Here is a 27,440-nt window from a genome sequence, read left to right as displayed (position 1 = left end):
GCTTGAGCTTTTAAGCTTGAAAAAAAGTTCCAAAGTCAGAATGTGTGAGAGAGATGAAATGAGAGTTGAACAGAGAAAGGAAAACTGTATCTTCAAGTCTAAACATCCTGAGATTCCTACAATTTGTTAATTTCCCATTTATCATGGTCAAGCATAAGTGAGATCTGCCACACAGATCATCCACAAATCTCTTGCCATCACAGAGAATATGTGCTGCTCGTGAGAGACCCCCGCAGGAAGGTTAAGTCAGGGTGGTATTTTCCTGTGAAAGTCAGAATAACTGCAGATAACTGCATTTGTGTTCACAGCATTCTGGAGACATCCAACACCATACAAATATTATAAATATACACAGAGAGGAAGATTAATGATGTGTGGGTGGGTTATAAACACAGATAAAGACGAGCTAGATGACAAGACAATTTGGTGAAACAGGACTCTAATTCTGCTGGAAGATGAATTGCAGCTACTGTGAAGCACCAACTTTCTTCAAATGCTTCAGGGATGTGTGTTTGAGGTCAGGTGGCCCTGACATTAGTAGGAAAATGAAATAGTATTTTTATACCATGGGTAAAAGGACTTTTAGGGCCAGAGGTCACCTGTTACTCTGCAGAGGAACTAAACCAGACAGCAGTGTGTGTGCGTACACATTCAGTAGGTAACAAACTCTCACAACTTCCATAATATTTAAGCTGTTACCTGAACCCCAGATACTTGAGAGGGCTCCTTTGTACCAAATAAGGACAAGAGCTATGAGAGAAAATATTGATATTTGCCTGGATTATTAAGATATCCTCTTTCTAAACAATCCTGTTATCACTACTCTTGAAAGAACCACCTAAAAGTACGGCCGGTCTCCAGCTGAGGCCCCCCCGCTCCACAGGAGTCCACAGCACAGGAGAGTTTCTGTCTAGAAGGAAAGGCTGTTAGAGAAGCAGCAGCAGTGGGGGTGTGGAGCTGTCAGAGGCGCCCAGTGCTCCCCACGGGCTCGGCACGGCGGGCACAGGATGTGGCTGCTGGCTTCTGATGAGAAAGAGATGCTGGTTTGGGGAATTTTGCAGAGAAATGCCACAATGAGCTGAGTTTTTCCTGTCTTTGACTCACTCTGAGGCAAGTTCAGATTAGCACCGGTGCCTGTAGGAAACCAAAGGCAAATGCAAATCCAAACCCTGACCAATTTAAATACTAATATATTTCCATTTGTCACAGGCAGGGGGTATTAACCATCACTTCACATGAGACACGAGGCACTGAAAGAATAGAGCTCCCGCCTCAGAGCACCAAGGAACACCAAGACAAGATGAATTTTAACACCTGTGGAGAGAGATTGCATCTTCTTGCAACAAGAAAATACCTGTAGTGTTTTACTTATGATGTCTTCATGCATACCTTGCTTTTCTTGGGAAAATCTGCTTCATAGATTACATTCTGAATGTTGTGGTTCTTCCTCTCCTTTGAAAATCTTTCTCAAGGTCTACAAAAAAAAAAAAAAATCCCCATAGTAACTAGTTCTATTTTATGGGTACCTCTGTATTTGCTGATATACCTAGAGGCAGATCTCAGGGAGGTTCAGAGTGGACATTAGGAAAAAATTCTACACTACGAGGATTGTCAGTCAGAATACACTCCTCAGAGAAGTGGTCATGGCACTAAGCCCGATAGAGTTCAAGCATCAGGATGATGCTCTTTGACACCTGATTAATTTCAGATAATCCTGTGAGGGAGTTGGGCTCGATGACCCTTGTGGGTCCCTTCCAACTGGCAATATCATAGAGATTCTATAGTTTTCAGCAGAGACGAGTGGATCCTGACCACCACCCAGCCCTGACAGCGGGATTATTTCTCTCTCAGTTCCTTCTGCAGTTTATTTGCAGCACATAAGAAAGGCTCAACATTACTCTAGCACATTTTCAGCACAGAAAATACCTGAGGTCTGCCAAAACTTCATAAAGACGTGTCGTAAATATACATACACGAGATGAGCCCAAGCATCCCGAGTGACACCTGTGCTCCATCCTCCAGCATCACATCGGTGCTGCGGGAGCTCCGATCCCTGAGCACAGCGCAGCAGCGCCGGGAGGGATGGTCCGCCCGGCACCGCCTCCAGGGATGGTCCGCCCGGCACCACCTCCAGGGATGCTCAGCGCTCCTGGCAAATCTCCCTTTGCCTCCGAGCGCCCTGGGAAGCGCAGGGGAGCACGAAGGCAGCGCCCGGAGGAGCCGCAGCACCGCTCTGTGGTGGCGGGTCCCTCTGCAAGCGAAGGACGAGGACGCCGCTTCAGACCGGTGCGTGGCTTTGTATGGTACCAAGAAAAGCTGTTTCCTCACCGTTTCGAGCCTTTGCCCTGCTTCTCACCTTCCTTCCCCCCACCCCCGCTCTAATCCCTCTGCGTGCAGACACCTCCCACTCCCCAGTTTTAAAGCCCTGCACTGCAGGATACAGAAGTGATACTGGGATGCTGCTTCACAGCCGACTGTGCAAAACACAGTCAGCTGTGCTTAATCCTTCAAGTAAAACAAAAAAAATTGAGAAAAAAAAGAGCAAAATTTACCTATAAATTCCTCTTTCTATCTTTACAAGTGTTTCCATTCCTGACACACAAATTAGAGAAATGCAGGCTCACTCCTTACTAAAGATCTGTGACGTCAGTTTTAGATATGACTTACTTAAGGAGTTTTGGTAAATGAATAACACAGTACAGAGAAATTTTTACTTAAAAGCCATGAATCTTTTAAGGCTACTGAAGGATGTGGTCTGCTTCCTATAGTAGTCACACTGGACAAAGACTGGGTCAGCCTAAAATCCAAATGCAGATGCCCAAAGTCACAGCACTGAGATGGGTTTTGTCACTCAAATTCCATTTCCTTTTACACACCTAAACAGTTTCTATAATACCTCTGCAAACTGAAAACAAACTGATCTCTCAAGAAAACTTTGTTATCAGTGATTTTCATCCTGTAGACTGTGGATTTCCCAGGGCTAGAGCTTAATTTTAAGTGTCTAAAAAGAACAAAAAAATAACAATAACAACATTTTTAAAAGCAAGCGAGACACACAAAAATACCCCTAGCTAAATATCAGTAGATATGTGGGCATTACCAAATCAGAGAAAAAAAAAAAGTCTGAAAAATCTCTGAGCTGCAATATTTAGAGATCAGTCTGTTTTCTTAATTCTCCACCTTATTCCCTAATTCCCTCTTAGCTGAGAGGAGACTCTATCTCAAATGATGTCACTGCAGCATCAGCTCCAAGCCAAGCAGATAAACAGCCTTTAAAAACTCCCTCCCAGTCAGAAATAGTGTGAATTAGGTCAAGATTGGGATAATGCAGAGATTACAAAATAAGGCTTCTAAGTAAACCAAAAAGCAAAGTGTTAATGGACAGGACAGCAATATACAATGAACTCTTAAGAAGAAAAACACATAACTAAGCTACATATTTCCTCACTGGCAGTCAGCTGCATGTTGGTGTTTTAATGAAGTTACAAGACAGAATACAGGAGTATGAAATCTCCAAAGAACATCATTAGTGAAGATAAACTACATTTTACAATGCTGCCATTATTTTTGCTAGCATCTCATTAATCATTTAATGGTCATTACTCTTTATTTACTTAGCCTGGACAGAGTACACAGCTGTGAAAAAACACCCATAGAATTACAGATTCAGGTGGTCCCTGCCCATGGAGCCAACAAAGCTGTAATTTGTCACTGCTGCCAGTGGCCATCAGAAGTTTCCATTGGAGGAAATGCTGCCTGTGTCCATCTTCATGGGCAATTGAAATGAAAGTTGACTTCTGCTGTGATAAATTGAAGATGCTGAATGATTTCCAGGCCGTGAGGAGTAAAATCCTCTGCCAGATTTGGATAAAAAATAAGGCAATCATACTGCTCCATTGTCCTCAGTGGAGGACTGGGCCCCCAAACTGTTTCAAAAAGGCCAGAAAAGATAAAGCTCAGTTGCAACCTGCTGGTCAAGCATAGACAGGCTCTCAGGGTGTCTCCCTGTGGGCCCAAGGGTCAGGAACAGGCTCACCTGAGCTGCAGAGGAACAAAAACTGCTCTGCAGGCACCGCTGCTGGGAAAGGCATTTACAGTGGCAGTGTCCCTCACTCAAACACGAGGTGACAAATTTCCTCTAAGCATTGAAAGAGCACTGACCCCTGTCCTCTGAATGAATGCTGCCAGGTGGAAGGGGTTTTCCAGTTCAGCAGCTGAGAGGTGCCCAAAACAGAGAGTGGACCATATCCTCTCATGGTGACCTGGGAAAGCATGGGTGCTCCCACATCACAGGGATGTGACATTTCACCAGTGACTAACTCACCCTCCCAGTACCCAGAGAAGGGGTTCATGTGGATCCACTCTTAACTCAGTAAAGGGAAACTGAGGCAAGGAGCACACTGCTTGGTACCTGCTCGTTGTGGCCATACAGTGCTTGTTTTAACCAAACACCCTGTGGAGGTGGCATCCCCATGTGGAAATTAATGAGCCAAGACCTTGGGGAAAAAGACACATTCAGAACTAAGCTAATTTCATAGCCACGTCCTGCAGTCTGTGGATGTGCTGGGCCAGTTCTGCATCCTGATTTATCATCCAGCAGCAGAGGCACAAAAATGAGCAGGGTGATAACTCAGCGACCTGTGGTGCTCAGGGGGTACCCTGACTGCAGCACCCATAAGAGCAGGACAGTGCCTCTAGGTGGGTGTCAGAGTTGCTGTGCATTTTCAGGTCAGTAGTACAACCCCACGTTTTCAACAAGGGAATATAAGTCCTTTTTTTCTTTTTGTGTGCTCTCTCTCTCTCTCTGTGTGTGTGTGTGCTCTTTTTTTTATGCCCTTACATCATCTAAGGAACAGTTGACCAACCCATGTAGTAGTTTTCTAAGTATGTTTTCCCTGAGGCACACATTCAGGACAGAAAAAAATTCAGTCCAGGTAATTAAATAATTTGTCAGTTATAAACAATTTCCAATAGCTCCCAGTGAGGTAACCCATCACCTCCCATGCCACAGGCCAGGAATGCTCCTGCAGGAGCCCTGTGTGTCCTTCCCTGCTGCTGGGAAAAGTGCTCTTGGCAAAGGCCAGTTTCCTGCACAGCAAGCTTCAGGATGGGTGAAATGTCTGCTCCTGGACAGTGGCTTTCCTGTGGGGAAGATGGTCCAGTCCCAGCAGAGGAAAGGGAGACTGGAGCGTGACCTGCCCTGCTGGCCTCTGCTCCCCACCGAAACACAAGGATAAGGACTTGCTCTGGGCATGCACACCCACAGAAGCCACACCTGCACAGCATCAGTGCTGCTCCGGGATCACAGGCTCAGGCACAAAACGAACCACATCTTTCTGCTGAACTTACCCTACTTCAAATAACCAGTTTTGGTGATGGAATAAATCATCCTTGTCCCCAGAGCAAGAGGGACTTCTCATCCCTGTACCCACCACCTCTCCTGAGGCAAAAAGCCTACAGCTGGTGTTTTATTCCCATGAAGGGAAGGCTCCTTCCTTTGCACTGTGTTCTGCAATGCTGAGGCAGAACCAAAGGGTGGTTTAGCATTGCCCTCCAAAAGATGCACTGAGAAACAACAGCTTCCAGAATGGTTTTGGAGATTTGCCATCAAGGAGCAGCTGCCTTCCTCTGAGGATGGTGCCCCTAGAGCTGCAGGCAGCCTCACAGCAGGCTCAGCAGGGTGACTACACTGCTGGGGACATGGGGCAGGTCCACTTGCTGGAGGACAGGAGATAGATTATTTTAATCCTTGTTTCCTCTTCATTTTGCCCTAAGAACTGACTAATCAAATGTGATAAATTCTGAGACACATTTTGAACCCTTGTCCATCTCTAGCAATTTACTTAACAGGCCTTTCTCTCTTTTACCAGGAAGCTCTGAATGTCTTTCTCTGCAAGTTCAGGAATATTCCCTTTCTTCTACAGTTCAACAATCCATGTCTCAGCTCTGAATCTCTGCTGTCATCCCAATCACAACAGAGCACAGCGATTACCCTGCAGCATCTTTTACAGACCTGTAACATCCAGGTCAGGACACGGCACCTTGGAGAAGTAAAATTCCCTTGTAGATTGTCCTGTCCAGAGGATGTTTCCTACTCTTTTTACGTCTTATTTTCCTGGGCTGTAAGGAATTGTTTAGCCTTTACTATGTTTTTGCCCAGGAGAGCTAGAAAGGCAAAATGATTTTTCTAAAGTAATCTTTCTACAGAGAGTGCACAACACTTTCTGAAGCCAAGTCAGCACATAAATGTAAGCCATTAAATGAGAAACCCAGTGAGTATTGAAGCAGTTGAGAACGGCTGCACCTTGGCTAAAAATCAACTATGGAGTTCAGCCAGGGGTCATGATGCCCTATAACAGCAATGTAGAGGGGTCCTGATGTCCTATAATGGCAAAATGGAAACATGAGCTGGCTAGCCAGGGGGTTTTATTGCTGATGGATAAACATTAGCAGGCAATTCACTCACAGGTAAAGGAGAGCACAAATATTATGGTTGGAGCAAATGTATTTCATTAAAGTAACTGTGTGAGTTGCTGTTCAGACTGGAGGAGGTGACATTCATCTGTGATTCATCTGTACATGCCCGTGAGGAGCTACAGGTACCTCCTCCCTGCTGATCCTTTCAACATGATCCCATCAAGGTAACCAGTCCTGCAGAGGGAGACAGCATGGGCAGAAACCCCAGTGCTGGCAGATAGTGGAGATAATTCCTCTCTTTCTTAACGAAATAGTTAAAAGTAACACCCTTCCCCCCCCCCCCTTCCCTGAATGCATTTGGAAACCTGAGCTGAGAAGAAATCTGAAAGTGTTTTGAGAGGAAAGCTGGGGAGAGGAAAATTATGTTGAATATGTCAGGAAAACACCTCAGAACTTCCTTGTGTGGCAATGACTTGTCTTTATCTGTAAAATGAACTTTTGAGACAAAAACATGATGAAGATGATAACCCAGTCCCATGGGACAAAAAAAACCCCAGCTGCTCTGATGGGGAGCCAGAAGTGCCCCAGTGCAAGAGTTTTGGACATGGATGTCCAAATATCCCAGTATATATATATAGGATGCACAGCCAAGAGCAGCCTTTGCCCCCGGGTGCCACTCCAGGCTTTGAAAGCTATCGATTCTCACACCCTCTTGACTGGAGGGTTGGTCCTTTCAGCCCATTTTCATAGGGAAATCTGCGCTTGCAGCACACTCCAGCCAGGTGTGTGCTCCCTGCCTTCCCCCCTGCCTCACACAGGGCTGGGGACATGCAAAGAGGAGTGGGGCAGTGGCAGGAACACAGATGAGCTCATTTGGTTTACCTGGTTTCTCCTGGGCAGTGAATCCCTCCACAGGCTTCAATCAGCAGAGAGCAGCCCGCAGGCATCCACCAATGCATCTCCATAGACAGCTACCATCTCCTGGAGGGAGGGACCAGGCACTGCTGGAGGCTGTGACTGCTTGACATGTGGGACAGCCCTGAAAATGAAAAACGAGGTGATAAAAAAGGCTGCTGGAGGCTGATTCATCAGCTCACCTAGAAAAGCTACCAACTGCCTTGGAAGACAAGCTTTGGGTGAGAGACAGACCTGTGGGAGCCGTGTGCCAGTGGGGAAGCCCCAGCACAGGGTGTTCCCCCTGTCACAGCAGCTTTTCCATCCTCATCCTCCTGCTGACTGGGAGCTGAGCTGCATCCCCTGCCCTGTGCAGCAGAAGGAGGAGCAGAGGGAGACAGGCCCCTCTGGGCAGCCCAGAGATTCCCAGGAGGAGCAGCCCTGGCCAAAAGAGCACAATGGACCGTTTCCGGATGATCTTCCAGTACTTCCAGTCCAACTCGGAGTCTGTCATGAACGGGATCTGTGGGCTCTTGGCCCTGGCAAGTGTAAAGATGTACACCAGCTTTGACTTCAGCTGCCCCTGCCTGCCCCAGTACAACATGGCATATGGCTTGGGGATCATGTTTGTACCCCCCATCATCCTCTTCCTGTGTGGCCTCATCCTCAACAGACAGTCCCTGGTGATGCTGGAGGAGTGGAGGCGACCACCAGGGCGCAGGAAGAAGGACCTAGCTGTCATCAGGTGGGGTTTGCAGTGGCAGTGGCATCCCTCTTCTCACCTCCTGTTTAGCTGTCTTTCTCCAGAGCTTGGATCCTCCTGGTAGATTCATTTTCTCGTAAGCTCATCTCCTGAGACCTCTCCCCATGACCCTGGAGGGGCAGGGGTATGGGAAATGCATTTGCATCCAGCAGAAATTAAGGCAGGCTCGTTCCATCCCAGCTAAGGAGAGCAGGAGTGCCTCCATACATGGGTTTATGCCACCACCCTGGGAAACTGCATTGCTGCTGCCCTGTCATGCACTCACAGGGTGTCTTCTGGGGCTTCCATGTGCAAAAACATCAGGCATTTCCTTTTAAATATGCAGGTGTGGCATTTTCATCATGGTCATTCTTTATCAAAAGCCTCATGATCTCACTCCCTTCACCTGAGTTTTTACTAATTTGTACTGGTAGAAGGATGAGGAGAATAATATTCCATCTGTTATAAGTAAAGTTTTGTGCAGTACACAGGTTGGCTCAGAGAGGGGCAAGAAAGGCTGCAGAAAAAAGGAGATTTTCCAGATTGAAACTGATGAGAAAATAAGTGAATATGCAAGACAAGGAAGAGCTAACAAAGATCTGTGCATGGGAGACATAAGGGTGCAGTCAAGGCAAGCACACAGTGAGGGGACTGTGCACTGAGTGCAGGCAGCACACAGAGCACTGCCTTGTGCTAGTGCAGGTTTCACTGAGAGGCAGAACCAACAAAGACATCCCAGAGCAGGAGAAGCATCAGCTGGAGCAATGCTGAGGGCAGCCCTGGGAGTCAGTTCCCTGGGACTGGAAAGACTGGTTGGCACAGGACAGCCTGCATCCCTCAGGGCTCTGGATGAGGAGGAAGCTGCCAGCATTAACCCATTCACCTCTCTCTCTGCTGCTCCAGGTACATGTGTTCCTCCATCATGCAGCGAGCCATGGTTGCCCCCATCGTCTGGATCATAGTCACCCTCCTGGATGGCAAATGCCTGATCTGTGCTTTCAGCGGCTCCATGGATCCCCAGAAGTTTGTGGGCTTTGCCAATGTGAGCACAGTGCAGGCACAGCAGCTGCTGGCCAAGGTGCCCTGCAAGGATGAGGAGCTCATGAGGAACACCACGTCCCGCAAGGCAGTGACCAGGTACCTGCGCTGCTGGTCCCAGGTGGGTCACTGCTGCCAGAGCCTCTCGTGGCACTGAGGTGACCAGGCGTGTGCCATCTGCTCCTGCTCTTCCTTGATTTGCCATCACTTCATTGTGGTCAGGCTGGGAGCAAGGCTGCTCTGTGCTTCTTTTTGCCTCCAAACGTTGCTATCCTAAGTGTAATCTTGAGTCAGGTAGGGAAAAGGAAAGAAATTATGAATGGTTGAATAAAAGAACAAGCAGTTTCTAAACACAGATAATAAAAAATGTTGTGTCTCCTAAAGCCCTGTTCAGTCAAAAGATCTTTCTAACTGCTAACCCTGCAGACAGGACCCACTGTTTTAAGGACAATGCAAGCTTAGACAGACAAAAACAGCTTGCTCAGGAGCAATAGAACAGGTTACAACAGAGAGAGGAGCCCTGACTGGCATCAGCTCTTGGTATAGAAGTGCCAGGTGAGGCATTGGGACTGTTGGAAGGTCATTGAAAACAAGACCTTCCTTCTTATCAAAGGGAGCTGCTCATAGTCTGGGCTGTCTTCACGCTGCTGTGGGGACTCCTGGGTCCTGGAGTTAGTGTAGGTGACAGAGGAAGATCACTGGAGATAAAGGAAATTCCAAAGGAGAGCACTAAAGTCCCCTTTCCCTGGGGTACTCCTATGCTCATAGCAAATGCCTGTCTGCTCCAGGCAACTTTGCAATCAGTTATCCTTACTGAATGATTCATGCACAGATAAATATCCCATATTCTCTGGGAAGAAATTATACCAAGCCTCTGGGCGTAGTGTGGAGTGCTGGACTACAGGGACAGATGGAAGACAGGAGTCCAGATGCATCACATTTCCCCTCCAGCCACACAAACTCCCTGTCTCACTGATACAGGCAAAGAGCTTGTGCCTGTCCTTGTGTCTGTCTTGCTCCTGTTCCCACTGCTTTTCTTATCACACAGGCACTTGGCTGGAGCATTTTGTTGATCCTGATCATAGCAGCTTTCCTTGCCCGCTGGCTCAGACCTTGCTTCAACCAGGCCACCCTCCTGCAGGCACGTCACTGGAGCAACTACATTGACATCGAGCAAAAGATTTTTGAGGAAACCTGCTGTGAGCACAGCCGGCTCTTTGCTCACAAATGCATCCTCCACTTCTTCGAAAGCATGCGGCAAGAGATCAAACTGCACAGCTTCAGCTTGCCTAGGGAGGGAGACGGGGACGAAGAAGGGGAAGATCTTCTCCAGGGTATCACAGATCAGGACCAGGTGAACAAACTCCTGAAAACGTGGTACTATGAGAAACCTCCCCTGGATGTCAGCCAGGCACACCAGAGGCATCCCCTGGTGCGAGAGAGATCCCCTCTGCCCTGGGCAGACAACACCAGCACCCACTCCAAATTTCCCCAGCACACCAATGTGTAAAGGGGGCTTTGTCCTGCAGACCCAGAAGGAGCTTTGCCAAACCTCGGCACAAAGCAAGGACCAGTTGGTAGATGACAGGTGCTCATACCTTCCTCCAAATCTGCAAAGTCAAAGCTCCACTCCAGGGCATGCCTAACAAAACCTCCAAAATCAGCTAGTTCTGAGGGTCCAAGGGTCCCAGATGCAGTCACTGTTAATGACATTTCTCAGCCAAGGGTCCTGTGGGACACTTTTGTCATATCAAAGAGTTTGCACCTTGTTACAGCTGTGATAAAAGTGTTCTGGCTTGAGGAAGGATTAACCACACAAACCATACACACACAGAAGTGTGAGGAGCTCCTGCCCATTCCAGTGAAACCTGCTTCAAAGGGTTATCAGAACTGACACAGAAATTATTTAGCTGGCAACTCTCTTAGTACCATACCAACATATTTACTCAAAAAGGCAAAACCACCTCCTAAGTCTTCCCATCTGCTGAGAGCTCTGGCTGCCCCCAGCCCAGCTGCCAAACTGTTCTGCCTTCCTCTAACAACCCATCAAATCTTCCATGCATTTTAAAAAATGAAATATGGCAACACACTAAAATTCATGGAGCAGCATAACTTTAATTGAAGACACCTCTGAATAAGGACTGGATTGGGTTGGATTTGCAGAAGGAACAGGAGTTGAAGGCTTTGCAAAACACAGTCACAAGGCTATGCTGGGGTTTAGGTAGCAGCACTGGTGCTGAGCCATGGAAAGACACACTGATTCTGCCTGAGAAATCTGAACACAGACTTTAAACACTCCCCTGCCAGGTTTGAGTACAAACTGACCTATCCAGAAGATCATCCTTGTAACACCTATTTGGGCATTTCCATTCATATTTTCAAAACTGTTTGAATGCAACCTTATGTCTGAGCCTTTAATGATAATTGTTTTCTCACCTGCCTTTTCCAGCCCCCATTGGACATGGTGCCAGTTTGACTGGTACTTCTGTCCAGTGTTGCTGCTTGGATGCATTAAAGTCTTTACTGCAAACTAACCCAGAACAGACACATCTATTCCTCCAGGCTGAACCTCACACTGATGCCTACTTTGTCTCTTGTAGGGAGAGTTGCAATGTGGAGGGGCTGGGGGAAGGTGGAAGTGAAAAAGAAATATCTCCTTGGGTGTGCATGGATAGGTGGGGCAAGCAGGGGTTCCAGGAGGTAAGAAAAGGGTGGGATAGGAGCAGAGGAACCTGCTACCACATTGGGACTAAATCCAAAATGAGACATCAACATAAAAGTGTATATTAATCCCCCAAATTGACTTGTCAAGATGCTGGCAGGTGGGTCATCTCCTCCCCAGGATGTTTGTATGCACAAGCCAGAGAATGAGGATGTACTGGGTAAAACATTGGGAGGCAAAATAACTCCATAGCCCACCCATGGGCAGCTGCACCCCTTTGCCCACTGAGGCCCAGTCAGGAGCTGCAGGGCACAGAGGGACAGGATGCAGAGCTTTTCTTATTTGCATAGCAAAGTCAGATCTGGATGAATCCCTGAGCTCCCTTGGATATGCTAGGAGAGCACACAGAGGCAGCTGTGGCCCATGCTGGTAGGGGAAAACACAGTGGTCTTTTCTCCAGGAGCTCTTTAGATCCAGTAAGCTTCTGAGCTCTTCTTTGAAATCAGCATTGCACTTTGAATTTTGTCTCTGGTTTACTTTCATCAGACACGACATCACATGGCAGCTCAGTTTGGACTCACCATTCCATACTAGTCAAATTGGGTATTTTCCTAATATCCTCAGAGCTGAGGTCTGTAGCTCCATTTGCATGCTGCTTTCCAGCTCCATTTGCATGCTGTTCTCAAGTTTTAAGTCATCCTAGTGTGGCCACAAAATATGAAAGGCTAAACAGGAGAAGAGGAACAGATTTGTTATCTGTATCAGGAGGGAGAAAACAGGAGGGTTTAAGAGTGCTGCCATGGATTTTGAAGATCTACAAAGGTTAACGTGCTGCTGGGAGAGTCTGGTCTGGTCATGGAGTAGCTCCAGTTGGCTGAGGCCATGGGTGTTCATTCCTCACAGCCCCCCTGAGTCTCCTGCTGTGTTTCCTTCTAAAGACCAAGAACTCTTTTTCATTGTGGAAAGTGGTATCTGGCACCCCATGACAGGACAAGAGGCAATAAACCCAAAATACAGGAAAATTCCATTTAAACAGAAGAAAATATTGATTTTGAAGGTGATAGAAAGGCTTGCCCAGAAAGTCTGTGGCACCTCCATCTATCCAAAAAATCTCCGGAGGTCTCTTCCCACCAGCTCTATTAAGAGTGTGTACCCTCCCATGGAAATTGGGGCAGAGAGGGTCATTGACAAACTTTAGCAGCTGTCTGTCTCTCAGGGCTGTTGTGATGCCTGACCTGCAGATATGTCTGGCATCCTTAGGGATCCTCATCTTCCAAGAGGCTGTGAAACAGCAGAGCTGACTGCAAAGACAGCTTCCCCAGTCACTTTCTAAATTCTCCTGATGGGACTTGTTACTGCATTACATCCCACCTTTCTATCTGTCTTGGTGTGCAGGGCCAGGACTGGGTCCAGGGAGGGACTTGGGCACATACCATCTCTTTCAGGACAGGGTTTTCACAACACAAATAAGTTGGGATTTGGGAGGAATCATCAGCTGTGCCTTCCATTGTAAGTCAGTTAGAGTGAACTTTCTGTTGGGAAGCTCACGAAAACAAAGCCCTTCCTAACAAGGCAACATGGAAAGAGAGACCCAGACGTTGTCTTCTATGGGCTCTTTTTTGATTCCAACTGACCTGTTGTTGGCTTCAGTGAGAACTGTAGTTCTGTACACTAAGCAGACTCAGGCCCTTCATTCATGTTAATAAAAGGCAGGGTTTTCCTGGAGATCAAAAAGCTCTCAGCTTTTTACAGGGTTGATTCACGCAGGCTTTGATGTGAACTGGCCTTCAAAAAGCCACCTGTCAGGTGAATAGAGAAGCCAGTCTGAGCTCTTAGCTAGCAATACAATAGGCCTCATCTGTATTCATGCAGCAAAATCTCTTCCCATTTGATGAGATCATGCAATTAACCTCCCCACAGCAGGCAGAGCTAAGACTGCTCAGGTATTACCCACATGCTCACCTCTGCGGTGACAGCTCAGGGTGAGCTCAACATAATCAGCTGAACCCCAGGACTGGTGCAGGGCAGACTCAGAACCTGCAGCACTGACTAATGGTCAAAATGCCTGGTCTGGCTTCCTGGCTTGGCACTGACACACTGCAAAACCTTGGGGGAAGGTATCTCTCCTGTGTCTTCCATGTGCCGCCCACCTATGTACAGCTTCCCTTGGTGACGTGTCCCACAGCCACCACTGCAGTCACACTGGTGCCCAGTCAGATGTATCTTGATCCTCACATCAACAGCTCAGGTGGTGCCTAGACAGGAACGACTGAGCAATTGTCACCATCTGTTTTACAGCCACTTGTAGTCCCAGTAATCACCCATTTTTTGGCCAGCTTGAGGGAGCAACCGAGTGCACCAAGGCTGCTTTGTGAACTGGGAATTGAGATGCAGGATAACACCATCAACACCATCCACTTCTTTTAGAATTGAGCTGTGGAAGCCAAGTCCAGCCTAACTGTTACCTCTCCTTCCTCTGCCTTTCCTTTTCCCTTCCCTCTGCAGAATAAAAAAGAGGTACTTCCCAGTGAAGCAGGTCCAGAAGTAGGGGCTGGCAGACCTGCAAGGTCCTTGCCTCAGATGCTGCTGAGGCAAGACAAACACACAGAGGGAAGGGGCGAGTTCTGGAATCCAGTTTTTCCATGTGTGCCAGCGCTGCAGAGGCGGGGTGTCCTGTTCAGTCCTGGGAGGAGCACCCACCCCCTGCATTTGCAAACAGGTTCACAGAGGCCAATCAGCCAACTCTGCCCAGGGCACAAAGTGATCCGGGGAGGACACAGCCATGGTAACACCTGCACCCTGCAGCAAAGAGAGCTGGTGGCTGGGAGACTGCAGAAATGGGGATGTGGAGAAGCATGAAATCAGGTTTTGCAAACCAGAAACAACCCAGGTCACAGATCCAAAGAGCAGGAGGAACCAAACTCTAAACTTCTGTAGGCAGCAAAATCAGCAGAAAAAAATGTTATTTTTCAGCTTTAAATAGTGGGATTGTAAGAGTGCATGAATGAATGAATGAAACAGTGGACTGCACAGAAACTTAGTGATGACATCTTTGAAGAGGAAATCTGAAAGCGAAATAGACTGAGGCCACAGCTTGGACCCTGGTGGGGAAGGAATCGAGCAAAGATGGACAAGTTTCGGATGATCTTCCAGTTCTTCCAGTCCAACCAGGAGTCCTTCATGAATGGCATCTGTGGGATCATGGCCCTTGCCAGCACCCAGATGTACTCAGCTTTTGATTTCAACTGCCCCTGCCTGCCACACTACAACCTGGCCTATGGGCTGGGCATCCTCCTGGTGCCCCCCTTCATCTTGTTCCTGCTGGGTTTTGTGCTGAACAACAACATCTCCATGCTGGCAGAGGAGTGGAGGCGGCCGCAGGGGCAGCGGGGGAAGGACCCGGCTGTGCTGCGCTACATGTTCTGCTCCATGGCGCAGCGAGCCATGATCGCCCCCGCGGTCTGGGTGTCGGTGACACTGCTGGATGGCAAGTGCATCACCTGTGCCTTCTGCACCTCGGTGCCCGTGGAGACCCTGGGCAATGCCAGCCACCCCCACCTCTCCCAGGGGGAGATACAGCGGGTCCTCGCCCGAATCCCCTGCAAGGAGATCTACAATGGGCAGCAGCTCATTGCCAACGAAGTGGCCATCAGGTACCTGCGCTGCATCTCACAGGTAAGAGGCACCGTGGCTGTGCCCTCACTGGTGGCTTGGGGTTAGGCACTGCCAGCATGAGCTCTTCCCTCAACACAATCTCCTTGTTGAAACCAAGTTGCAGCAGGAGAGACTGGTAATTTCACAGGGGTACAAGGTGTTCAGACTCAGCTCTGTGGGGTTATGCCTCCAGTGTGGTGCACAGGCTGTAGCTGTAGGTCATCCTGATAATTGGCCCCCTCTCCTGCCTGGGCAGCCTGGGGCTGCAGAGCAGTGACAGTCAAACCATCTGCATGTATTTCTTCCGAGCAAGTTCAGAAGGGGCTGAGGTGGATCTTAGTGGCTGGTAGGTTGTCACCCTCTCCAATAACCCATCAGTTGTTCTTACTTCTTATTACAACACATGCAAACAATGGGTCGATAGCCATCTATGCCACTTGCCTCTGCCGCTGCATGGGAACAGCCAGTGTGTGTTTATTAGCCATCCCAGGGAACCACAAATGAAGATGTACCACTAACCACTTGTCCTGTGCTTAATTCCTCTTAAGCCCTCTGCTCCTGGCCATGTTGGAGACAGGATGACCTGGAACACCTGTCACTCATGCACTCCCATTTATAAGCAGACCTTCTGCCTGACCTCCTTAGGGCAGACAGGAATGATATTCCCCTTTAAGAGAAATTGAGCCACAAGGACTTCTCCAAGACGCAAAGCAGATTTTCCTAGGCAGACTCCAATCGGAAAGCATTGGGAGCTGAAAAACTAGAGGTCCCACACAGAACCTCCCCCAACAGGTGCTTTTTTAGAGTGCTGCATTTCCAGGAGGGTTGAACATCACGAGCTCTGCCAGTACAGCCTGGAGGCAGCCTGAGCTAAGACTGATGGGGAACCAGACAGACTGGTCCTGGCTCTGTCCTCATCTCACCCTTCCTGTCAGACCCCATTAACAGGGGAGCTTTCACTACTGCTCACTCACAGTAGATGTTACTAAGTTGTTTGGAAAAAGAGTTAAGACAGCTGCATAAACCGGGGAATATCTGGGACAATACTGCAAGTCAGAGGACAGAGTCTATCCTAGACCTAGGTGAGGCACTGTGGTATCGGAGGCAGGACCAAGGGCTGGGCACAGGATTCAGCCCTGGTGTTATTTATGGTCAGTGCCTGCTGATGCTCTACAAGGCAAGAAGTGAGAGGTGCTGCCTGTGTGGATGCACTGAACAAAATTCCAGTGCAAATGGTTTGTAGGGCCTCCTTGCCCAGTTTGCAGTGTAAACACAGACAAATGTCAAACAGCCCAAAGTGGAGTCAGGCTTGTTTGCAAACCAGAGGGGTTCTGCTGGCTGGTTCTGCTGGGCATATGTTCTGCCTGCCTGTGACAGTTCTGATTCCCCTCCATCCCTGCAGGCTCTGGGCTGGTGCTTTGTGCTGCTGATGACCACTCTGGCTTTCTTGGTCAGATCACTTCGGCCGTGCTTCAGCCAGGCTGCCTTCCTGAAGAGCAGATACTGGTCCCACTACATCGACATCGAGCGCAAGCTGTTCGATGAGACGTGTGCGGAGCACGCCAGGAGCTTTGCCAAGGTCTGCATCCAGCAGTTCTTTGAGGGGATGAGCACAGACCTGGTGGCTGCTCGCTGCCACCTGCCCAGGAAAGCCCCTGTCAATGCCGGGGAAGCTGACGAGAAGCTCCTGGGCATCACCGACCAGGGCACCATGAACATGGCCCTGAAGAACTGGCACAGATGCAAGCCCCCACTGCACCTCCACCCACCTGCCCTGCCCACTGGAAATGGCTGGGCAGGAGAAGGGCAGCCCCCCACACACCCCTCTGCACCCCGAAAAGAGACAGCTGCCTACTACAGCTGGGTGTGAGGGCCCATGGGGCTGTGCAGAGGCAGAATCACATTTTTGTGAGATGAGCTGCAGAGAGGGCAGAAGCCAGGGCACAGGCAAAGGCCGGGGCCACAGTAGCTGCAGGGGAACAGGCACCCAATGGGCTCAGTGGTGTCTGTGTGATCCCATCTGCTCTCATCTGCTCTCACATCCAGTCCTACAGCATCGGTGATTCAGGTAAGAGTTTTGTGCCAGGAAGGATAATTTTGCAAGGCCATGATGGACAAGCCCCAGGGATACTGAAGGGTGCAACGTGGCAGCCAGATGTGCCATGTGTCCCACACCACTGAGCACCAGGTCTGTGTTGTGGCAGTTGCCAAGACAGACACTACCAGATGTGCAAAACTTCCTCTCTTTCATGACGTGCTCAGCATTGAGCAGTGCATGTGGGTTTAGGCAGTATTAAAAATCCCCTGGTAGGGAAACAAGCTGAGAGTGCCCCTTTCTCCTGCTAAGTTGTGAAACCCTAAAAGATCACATTACCCCTCCACACACAACATCCCCACAGACACAGAGCTCCCAAAGCCAAGAAAAGCCTTAAAATAAATTTGACCAAAGCAATGAGCTACTGAAGAGACATATATCACACTACATGTGACAGAAACAGCGTGGTTGCTGTTACAAATACCATTAAATGAGGATTGCAAAGAGATGCTCCTTCAGGGAAGTGTCCGGACAAGGAGAGCAGCTAGCATTCAGCAGCAGGGAGTGGAGAGGGGGCCAGACCAACACCTTGCCACAAATCTTCCTCAGGATGATTTGTTCTTACAATTTTTCCTGTATCTCTCCCCGAGACAAAGACTGGTGTTAAAAACCCACCTGGGTGTTTGTTTAAGGAGCCAAATAAATAATTCAGGCTTACCATTTAAGCTCTTGTGTTCAAACACCAGGATTTATAAAAGCCATTTACAAAAGCTGTTGGTGTTTCTTTATTTCAATGCAATGAAAAGGACTGGAAGAGCTCCCAGGCCAAGCCTGAGGTGCTGAGGCTGTGTGACTTGAAGAGTTTTGCCAGTGCATGGCCACCAGCAGCAGCCAGTCATAGCCCTCAGAGGAGAAGCTGGGAAGTCACTGCCAACATTCCATAATACAAGGTGGCAGCCCATTTCCAGAGAAACAGAGGATGACAGGATACAGGCCCTTAAGGTGACCATGGAAATCACAGCCCAGAAGAGTGTTTCCCAGTGGCCCTGGTTTTATTACAAATAGGCAGAAGGCAAACCCCTTTTGAGGGATGAGCTTTAGCCCTGCCATGTCCCTTCTGAGATGTTTATCCACTTGAAATTTCTGCTGTGGTGTTCTTGTTCAAACAACTTATTATGAGTAACTGAGGTGACTATCATTTGCATAAACCTTAATTATCACTGTGTAACTCCACAGAGGCTTTGGGGAGAAGAGAACAAAGGACCAAAGTGATGAGGAAATTCTCCTGGCTGCTTTGAGAGCATTTTAGCAAGCCCATAGTCAAGGGCAGGCTGAATCTGGCCAACTCCCAGGAGAAAGGAGCATGACACAGCTTTGTCATTAATCTTCACACCCAAACTTTAATTAATGCACCTGCCCAGAAATTAATAGGCACAAAACCTGATTTACAAAGCAAAGGGGATTAAAAGATAAAGGTGGTTTCCACTCCTATTATTTGCAGTTTGGTGCTGTTCATGGCTCACTGAGAAAGGCATGCTCAGAGTCCCCCACGATGGCGAGCAGCACAGAGAGATGGCAGGCTCCATGGCACAGCCATTAAGGTGCCAAAATAACCAGAGGCCTTTGCAATGAGAAGCCCTTGGCGTTTTAACTAAGATTTTTAAGATTAGAGCTTTACCCCCGTGCAGCAAATTGAGCAGTTGCAGAGTCCTCATAGATCAGGCAGGTTCTCCTCTCCATGCTGGAATCTGGGGACGTTGCTCATCGCCTTTGGGAGGAGAGCGTTCCCAAGGGAGCCGACAGGGCCCCTGGATTGAGGCAGGCTGTGGTCCCGGTGCTGATCCCGCTGTGCTGCAGCGCTCTGAGCGCGGAGCGGCCCCACAGCCCCGCCAAGCCTGAGGGGAGCCAGCCCCGGGCAGCACCGAGCTGTGGGAGCGCCGAGGGCCGCACCGCACCCAAACAACCGCGAGCTGCAAAAACCCGCCCGGAGAGCTGGGGATAGGAAGGAAGATGGTCCAAAATTCCCATCGGCTGAACTGCCGGCGCTGGGATGAGCCTAAATTTGCTGAGGGCGGAGGGAAATGTGGGTGTCGCTGAAGATTTGCCTGTGCTGAAGACAGGCTCTGGGGAGAGCTGAGTTTAACCCCAGGGATAAGACAGCAAGGAGGGTGGGGAAGGAGGATGGGGGCCTCAACAGGCTGGGCAGGAGCTGGAGCTGGGGGACAGATGGCAGAGAGGAGGGAGAAAACAAAAATGAGGCGCTCTCGGCTGCCTCGCAGGCATCGCTCAAGCAGAGAAAGCAGAGAGTGGAAAAGTAGAGCCAGGCAGGAATGCACCGCACTCGCCACAAATCAGGCTGTGCCCAGCCCTGCACACACAGCCAAGCCCTGCTCAACCCCCAGCCTGCTCGGTCCCGCCTGGGGGGAAGCAGAACCTGGCACCCACAGAGCTTGCAATGCCCCAAAACCCACCCAGGCGGGTGCCTTCCCGCTGCTCAGCCGGCTCCCATGTGCTAGAACAGAAGTTTCCATCCCTTCTCGTGGCACCATGGGCTTCTCCCGCGCTGTCCCCGCCTGCTCGGTGCGTCCCCTGGGGACGATGGGGGCTGCACCCAAGCCCCAGGCTGGGGGGATCCTGCATTTCCCCTCTGCACCCCTGCAGGGCACCTCATCGCTGCCTTTCTCCAGGCAAACTCCCGACCATCCCAGCCAGCCATTGCACATCTGCATCATGAGTCTGAGAAAGCACGATGTGCTTTTTCCAGTGACTCATTCTTTTAGCTTTTCATTTCCTCTTTTTTTTTTTTTTTTTTTTTTGTTCTTAAAGGCACAACCTCAGCTGTGCTCAGAGCAGAAGCCAAGCGCCTGCTTTTTGCCCCACCCAAACTCAGAGCCTCAGAACAACCTCCTCCCTCTTCGCAAAAGCCAACAGCGGAGAGCATGTTTCAAACTGAATAAAGAAGCGTTCACAAACTGTTAAAGCTGTTTTCAAAAGCTTCCACTTCGCCCATCAGACCAGCCTTGGCTGCATCCCAACTCCTGCACAGTCCTGTGTGCTGCTGGAAACCCCCCACAACCAGAGCCTGAGCGAAAAAAACAGAGGAAGGGCCGAAAAGGTTCCAGAACTGGTTTCAGCAACTTTTTCAAGTAAGTGACTTAATTCTTTCTTGCTTTCATATATATTTTGGGGGAAGAAACAGAGGCTCTTAAAAATTTACCTGCTGCAAACAGCTTCTCTCCTTCCCTTCTACCCAACCCTCTCTCCCAGACCATAACTACCTAGCAGAGGAAGGGCACCCTCTAAATGGCCAGTACTTCTCTTTGCTCCTCAGATTTTTGCTTTGCCATTTGCCAGGCTCTGTCAGGAAGGTTACAGGGCCGTGTTTATCAGGGCTGTTTGTGGGTAACTAACAACAGATGCTTCAACTAGAGCAAGTTTGTGGACTTGGCATCTGGCTGCAGACGTGCAGTTCCACCAAGCATGGAGATGGAGGCCTGGCTCCCCATCACGTGGTGGCAGTTTTTGGCTCGTCTGTCTCCTTTGCAGAGGGAGTTTTGCATATGGAAAACTGGGAAGCTGCAGGAAGACATTAAGGGCTGTTTACGTTTGAACTCGGCAATATCACAGCGTGACTTTAGAGGGATTGCCAGGGATTAGACACAGCAAAAAACAGAGGCAAAATTTCTGCCCCTGTTCCCCACCCCTGCCCCATGGAGAAAGGGAGTCAACCGGTATTTGTTGAGGCAGCAGATGAACAGAGGTTTAAAGAGAGTTAAAACAGTGTAAAAGCAAGCCTTGTGCAAAAGACCATAAGGATTAAAGTATCTTTGTCTCTTTTGCCCGAATGTCCCTGAAGTCTTGTCCCTGCAGTTGCGGTGGCACAGGAAAGACTTTGAGGCAGCCCTGGGGACCACACTCCCAGGTAGCCCCAGATGTGTGCTGGCACTTCCAGCACTGTGCAAGCTGCCAGAGATGGTTGGTTGGGCACCCAGGTTCTTCCTGTCTCCAGCAAACCCCGGTGACAGCAGTTCCTCTGAGGCCAGCGGGTTTCATCACAGGGGTGAGGGCTCCCAGAGCTTGCACGGTGCTTGAGGCTTCCTGAGGAGAAACCCTGTGCAGATGCAGCACTGATGGAAAGTCAGCTAAGAAATTACTTGAATCCAGCTTGCAGATGGGATGGGGGAATGAACGTCGCTGCAGAAGAGTGTGGATACATTCCCCAGGTATTTCCCTGCCAGTAAAAAAATCGGGGAACATGCTTTTCCCTGCTTGGCCCCAAGTGCCTGCAGCCCTGTCAGTGGGGTATAACACAGGCAAAGGGCACCAAAGAGCATCTCTGGCATTGAAGCTGCAGGTTGAGGGGCTCAGTCTCAGGGCAGCAATTAAGAGGCTGAGCTGAGACTGCAGGCCAGGACAGGGAGTACGATTATGTCAATCAGCTGCCGGATGGGAGATCATCCTGCCCACCTAATCCTAGCAAAAGCTCACACATAATTGATGTCCCAGCTCTTATAAGCATTTGGTGTTTGTATCCTGGGACATCAGGATAAGATTTCCCAGAAAGTAACTTCTCTTGCTGGTAGCAACAGCCCCCAAGCATCCCTTCACCCTTCTCAGCAAAGGTTGCTCCTGCCTGGGCCTCCCATGCCACATTTCTGTGTTCCTAAATCTGCTGGGATGTCTCACAGCACCCCTTGCTGCCTTCCTCACATACCTGCGACTATTAATAAGTATTAACTCATCAGCTCTAAAGAGGGAGGCAAAAGCCACACAGAGCACCTTCAAAGCAGCACAACCCCAGCACCCATGTGCCACATGTTGCTGGGCTAGTGTGAGTCAGTGGCAGGGCTGGGGACACATCCTAGTGCCAGCGCTCTGGTCTAGTTTTCCCAGTAACATTGTGTCCTCTTCCATTGCAGGTTTGGGTGATTATCAAGAGTTTGCCAGTGATGCTGACAATAATTGCCTCTGTGAGAGGTGACTAAGACCGAACACAAGGAAAGAGGACAAATGTGCAATTGAGAGGGACAGAAACAGATGCCCCACCTGTCATCTTTGCTGTTAGTGAAGCTTTTGAAGGGCTTAGTAGGAAACTAAAATAGCTGAGGTTTCATATATTGCTTAGGCGAAGTCCCTTTTCAGCCCCTTTTTGAAGTGTCCCTGGTATCAGCAACCAGCTCCAGAGGCTGGGACACCCGCGGGAGGAAGTGACATCAGGGAAGGTGTCTTGCTCCTGGAAGAGCTCCTTGCACCTCAGCTAGCACCAGGCCATTTCATCCCCCACTGGAGTGTTCCTCAGTGCTGGGGGCTGAGCCAGCACAGCCCCCAGTGCAGCACACATCTCAGCCCCCAGACGAGATGGCCGCCCTCATTGCTGAGAACTTCCGCTTCCTCTCCTTGTTCTTCAAGAGCAAAGACGTGATGATTTTCAATGGTTTGGTGGCCCTGGGCACAGTGGGGAGTGAGGAGCTCTTCTCAGTCGTTGCCTTCAACTGCCCCTGCTCCCCTGCCCGCAACTACATCTATGGGCTGGCTGCCATCGGTGTCCCGGCCCTGGCCCTCTTCCTCATTGGTGTCATCTGGAACAACCACACTTGGAACCTAGTGGCCGAATGCCACAAGCGTGGCACCAAGAACTTTTCTGCTGCTGCCACCTTCCTCCTCTTTGGCTCCATCATGGGCCGAGCGTCCGTGGCACCCATCACTTGGTCGGTCATCTCGCTGCTGCGGGGGGAAGCTTACATCTGTGCCCTCAGCGAGTTTGTCAAGCCATCCTCCCTGGACAAGTTTCCAGCTGAGTATGGGGCCGAGGTGCTGGCCAAGTTCCCTTGCAGAGACATCCCAGCAAACCTCACCAAGTTCAGGGATGAGGTGACACGGAGGTTGAGATACGAGTCCCAGGTAGGCACACCAGAGAGAAAGCCACAGGGAGTGGGTAAGGCCACCTTGCCATGTCCTAACGCAGGCTCTCTCTTCTCTCCCAGCTCTTCGGCTGGCTGCTCATCGGCATTGTTGCGATCCTGGTTTTCCTCACCAAGTGCCTGAAGCACTGCTGCTCGCCGCTGAGCTACCGGCAGGAGGCCTACTGGGCCCAGTACCGCTCCAACGAGGACAAGCTCTTCCGACGCACGGCCGAGGTCCACTCCAGGATCCTGGCAGCCAAGAACGTGAAACAGTTCTTTGGCTTTGTGGCACTGGACAAGGAGGAGAAGGAGCTGGTGCAGGAGTTCCCGGTGGAGGGCGTCCAGCCGAGCCCCCAGTGGAATGCCATCACAGGTGTCTACATCTACCGAGAGAACAAGGGCTTCCCCCTCTACAGCCGCCTCCACAAATGGGCCAAAGGGGTGGAAGGGAACGGGCCAACCCCAGAAGGCCACGAACTGTTGTTTTTAGCTTCCTAAGACAGATGTCCACCAGCAGCGCTTCTCCAGACTGCCTGGCAGGCCTTCCAGTATCCATACTCAGCTGAGAGATGCAGTGGGAATATTCCTCCCAGCAGGATACCTTCTATCAGCAGGTAAACAGGAATCAACAGCCTCAAGGCAGACTGATAAGCAATACCCTGAGCTGGGGAACCCCTCCCTCGGAGACAACAGTCTCCATGCTGTTCCCAGAGACACATGGGAGCAAAGAGCAGATGCAGTCTTTACCTCCAGGCTGCCAGTGCAGCCCACTGCCTGATGCACCAGCAGAAGCCTTGGGGAGCAAGAGATGGGCGCGTTTCTCACTGTGACTCCTGCAGCCCCACTTGTCTCCCCCACTGCAGGGACAGCCACACACCAAATAACTGAGAGACTAAAGCAGGAGGAATCACCAATATTCCTGGTATTCTAAAAGGCACTCTAATTACCAAGTTGAAATTTGGGTAAGACACCAAACTCCTTTTGTTCTTACTAAAGTGCCTGGCAATCTCTAATGAACCCAAATGGTCGCCAACATGAGTTTATAAACCCAGAAGAGGCACCATCAGCAGAACAGCTTTGGGGCAAGGTAGCAAGGTGGAGACTGAATCAGTACCCACAGCACTGTCTGTATCTCATTGCATTTCTCATCCAAGCATCGGATGAGAGTCCTTTGTTTGGGTTACAAGCTGCAGGACAACCTCAACCAGAATTAGCTTTACATAAATATATGTATAAACATACATAGTGTATATACCATGTAACTGTGGTCAGTCAGTTGTATTAATGGAGCATCTTTCACAGAGGGGAAGGAGACGAGAAAGCTGCCAGCCCAAAGAACACATTGCATTCACCCATCACCCATCTGCTGTACTGGGACTGCAGCCCTGGAGCAACAAGGGGACAGCAGGAACAAGATGGGGGAGCAGCCCTCTCCCTACTCATCTCCCACTGAATTTTTAAAAACTCTTTCCACTGCCTTAATTGGCCCCTGGAGCACAATGTCTCTTTTATGGACTTGGCCATACTCTGGGAAAGCAAAACCAGAAAGGTGTAAAATTACTGCCCTCACCATGACACTGTGTGACTATGGTTTCAAGGCTGCTCCTCTGGCATTGCACACTGTTTAAAGAGCTGGTATGACAGAATTTGGTTTTCCTACTTGAACTGTTTAGTTATAGACACAACTTCCTTTTACACTGTGCCATTTACCAAAAAGCCTTAAGTTGTTCAAAAAACAGCTCAAACCCACAGAACTCTGAAGGGCTTACACACAAAGAGATTTGAAATAAATTATTAAATGAGAGTTATTTTTCATTGCCTTCTGAGCTTTTTTCAGGGGGTCTATTAAAGGCATAATTTAACATTCTCTTTGAACTTAAGGACTGGGAACTTACTTTTTCTTTTTATTAAAGATTCAGATCGTCTCCTATCCAGATAATCCTAGAATGTTTTAAAGCATTACCACATGTTACAAGTTAGTAACATGGCTTTTTAGTTATTCTTGCAGTGAGTAGCACAAATCTTGTATATCAGGATACACAATTGCAGCAAAGGAGAGAAAATTATTCAAAAAGCTTTTGACAAGTATGGTGTCTTGCAAGAAAGAGCTGCAGGCTATTCCCTCACATAAAGAGGCTGGAACACCGCTTAATGGGCGAGGCATCCCAGGATCCCTCTTCAGCTTCTCCACAGATTTGCTTTGCATTTGTGGGAAGGCTTGGCTCTCAGCCTCACCATCAGCTAACCCACAGAAATAATCAGATGGAAGTGAAATGAAATTGCATTAACTTGAGATGAAAGGGAGTTAATTTGCATTTCTCGTTGCTGGCCCTCGAGTGCGAACATGCAGATGTGCATGCCACCCCCACACAACCAGTTAACAAGATTAACTTGCTGAAACAAAGCAGAGTTCCTCTTACTTCCTTTATTTCCCTTGCCTTCCTCCTTGATAGTCCTCTAATTATTCCTTTGAACTACCTCCACTCTGGTTCCTTCTCTTCTTCCCCCCTTTGCAGGAAAGGGGCAAGACACATAATACTTGAGAATGGATTTTTATCCTAAGAATAAACCATGAGCACAAACCATCTTTTGTTCTGTTTACATCCCTTCTCTCCTATATTAAATCCTCTCTTTCCATGTGCTGGGATGGGCTACTTGTTTTCCCTCCCTCTTGTTGGAGAGGCATGTTTGAATGGACAGCTGTTAGTGAGGAGTGGAGCAAGACATTACACTCAGAAATTTGTTTGCAATTGCAGAGATTTGGTTTTTCTCCTCTCTGCCACGCTGAGCGTGGTCTCCACTGAGAGAGCCCTAGGTTTCTGCCTCTCCTGGCACATCAGCACCCTCAGGAATATATCCCTGTTGTTCCCGTCACACCATGTCCCCTAGTGACAATGCTGAGGTGAGGAACATTAACCCAGATGGTTTTACACACAAGCACAAGCAGCCAGGTTAGATTTATCACTGAAATGACAAGAGCAAAACTGAGCCACACATCTTCCTGGCATGCTGGATCACACAAGCTGTGAGCTCACACCCCCTTACCTTTCCTCCAAAGACCAACAATAATCCCATCACAGAACAGCCCACAGCCACAGCTCCCAGCAGCAAGATGGGTTCAAACCAGGCTCCTCCAGTACAGAGAATTACACACAGGTCTTTCACTTCTCCTGCCTACTACAGACACTATAATAGCCCCAGTAGTGAGGAAGAAACAATACCTCTGAGGGATCTTGGTTTCTATTGCAGCACTTATTTACATGTTCTATTATGCAACTAATTAAAGCAAAAGAAAGAGCCACCATCATTGAAGCTGTGTTCTTTAAAAATAGCAGTAGTTGTTCCTGGATGTTGCAGTCAGCCTCCTCCATAACAAGATCATTAAGCAAAATGTAAGTACAGTACCCTGCTCTCCCTGGGGGCAAGAAGTGAAATGACTTGTTTCTGGATCCCAAAGGACTTAGGAATTAAATAAATGCTGAATCATTCAGCCTTGCCAACAGTGGGCATTTACAGAGGCAGAAGAGCTGGGTCCTGCATAGCTCTGGTTTTGAGTTTAGAGTACCTACAATGAGTAAGACTCTTCAAGCTTGGTATTTCAAAGCTGGGCTTCTACTCACTAGGGTCTACACAGGATAATCACATCTGTTTGTATACCCTGTTTTCCCCTTGCCTCAAGTTCTTCCTCTGTAAAACATGAGGCTAATCATATTCACATCTCAGTGGAACGTTAGAGGAATACAGAATTGTAATGATATGGCCCATAAGGCACTGACATCAGTGGCAGCTTTTTTAAGTATCCAAAATACCTGGCTTTTTCCAAGAAGGTTACATTGGGATGTTTTTTTCAGCACAGAAAAAAACAACTTTTTTTTTTTTTACTTCAGTGATTTCTCTTAAGAGACAATGATTACTGAAAATCACTATTTTTAATGTCATCAATCCCTAGCAACTTGTTACAACAGATGGTTGCCCAGAGAGGTTGAGAAGTCTCCATTCTTGGGGAAATCAAAACCAAACTGGGAGTGTACCTGAGCAACCTAGTCTTGATGACTCCTGCTTTGAGCAGAAGCTTGAAGATCAAGAGGTTTCTTC

At 48.9% G+C, this 27,440-nt stretch overlaps 3 protein-coding genes across 3 annotated transcripts; all 3 read left to right on the top strand.

The window, feature by feature from the left end:
• The first annotated feature begins 7,360 nt into the window (after positions 1 to 7,360).
• CALHM3 (calcium homeostasis modulator 3) lies at positions 7,361 to 11,598 on the top strand. Its single transcript, XM_002193699.5, has 3 exons — positions 7,361 to 8,056; positions 8,957 to 9,212; positions 10,140 to 11,598. The coding sequence occupies exons 1-3, from the start codon at positions 7,770 to 7,772 to the stop codon at positions 10,599 to 10,601; spliced, it is 1,005 nt and encodes a 334-aa protein (XP_002193735.5). The 5' UTR covers positions 7,361 to 7,769; the 3' UTR covers positions 10,602 to 11,598.
• Positions 11,599 to 14,830: 3,232 nt separating this feature from the next.
• CALHM1 (calcium homeostasis modulator 1) lies at positions 14,831 to 17,277 on the top strand. The gene is made up of 2 exons (XM_002193678.4): positions 14,831 to 15,428; positions 16,810 to 17,277. The coding sequence occupies exons 1-2, from the start codon at positions 14,880 to 14,882 to the stop codon at positions 17,275 to 17,277; spliced, it is 1,017 nt and encodes a 338-aa protein (XP_002193714.4). The 5' UTR covers positions 14,831 to 14,879.
• A 5,383-nt stretch (positions 17,278 to 22,660) lies between these two features.
• Positions 22,661 to 23,987, top strand: CALHM2 (calcium homeostasis modulator family member 2). Its single transcript, XM_072931219.1, has 2 exons — positions 22,661 to 23,343; positions 23,427 to 23,987. Exons 1-2 carry the CDS (start codon positions 22,801 to 22,803, stop codon positions 23,841 to 23,843), a joined length of 960 nt encoding a protein of 319 aa, XP_072787320.1. The 5' UTR covers positions 22,661 to 22,800; the 3' UTR covers positions 23,844 to 23,987.
• The last annotated feature ends 3,453 nt before the right edge of the window (positions 23,988 to 27,440 follow it).

Source organism: Taeniopygia guttata, chromosome 6, assembly GCF_048771995.1.
Source record: "Taeniopygia guttata chromosome 6, bTaeGut7.mat, whole genome shotgun sequence".
Classification (NCBI taxonomy): Eukaryota; Metazoa; Chordata; class Aves; order Passeriformes; family Estrildidae; genus Taeniopygia; species Taeniopygia guttata.
This window is presented reverse-complemented; position numbering and strand designations above follow the sequence as displayed.

What these genes read in the sequence shown, in the direction of transcription:
- CALHM3 (XM_002193699.5), top strand. Translation starts at nt 7,770, where the DNA reads ATGGACCGTTTCCGGATGATCTTCCAGTACTTCCAGTCCAACTCGGAG. An exon ending in AAGGACCTAGCTGTCATCAG is followed by an intron (nt 8,057 to 8,956) that starts GTGGGGTTTGCA and finishes CTGCTGCTCCAG; the next exon opens with GTACATGTGTTCCTCCATCA. An exon ending in ACCTGCGCTGCTGGTCCCAG is followed by an intron (nt 9,213 to 10,139) that starts GTGGGTCACTGC and finishes CTTATCACACAG; the next exon opens with GCACTTGGCTGGAGCATTTT.
- CALHM1 (XM_002193678.4), top strand. Translation starts at nt 14,880, where the DNA reads ATGGACAAGTTTCGGATGATCTTCCAGTTCTTCCAGTCCAACCAGGAG. An exon ending in ACCTGCGCTGCATCTCACAG is followed by an intron (nt 15,429 to 16,809) that starts GTAAGAGGCACC and finishes CCATCCCTGCAG; the next exon opens with GCTCTGGGCTGGTGCTTTGT.
- CALHM2 (XM_072931219.1), top strand. Translation starts at nt 22,801, where the DNA reads ATGGCCGCCCTCATTGCTGAGAACTTCCGCTTCCTCTCCTTGTTCTTC. An exon ending in GGTTGAGATACGAGTCCCAG is followed by an intron (nt 23,344 to 23,426) that starts GTAGGCACACCA and finishes CTTCTCTCCCAG; the next exon opens with CTCTTCGGCTGGCTGCTCAT.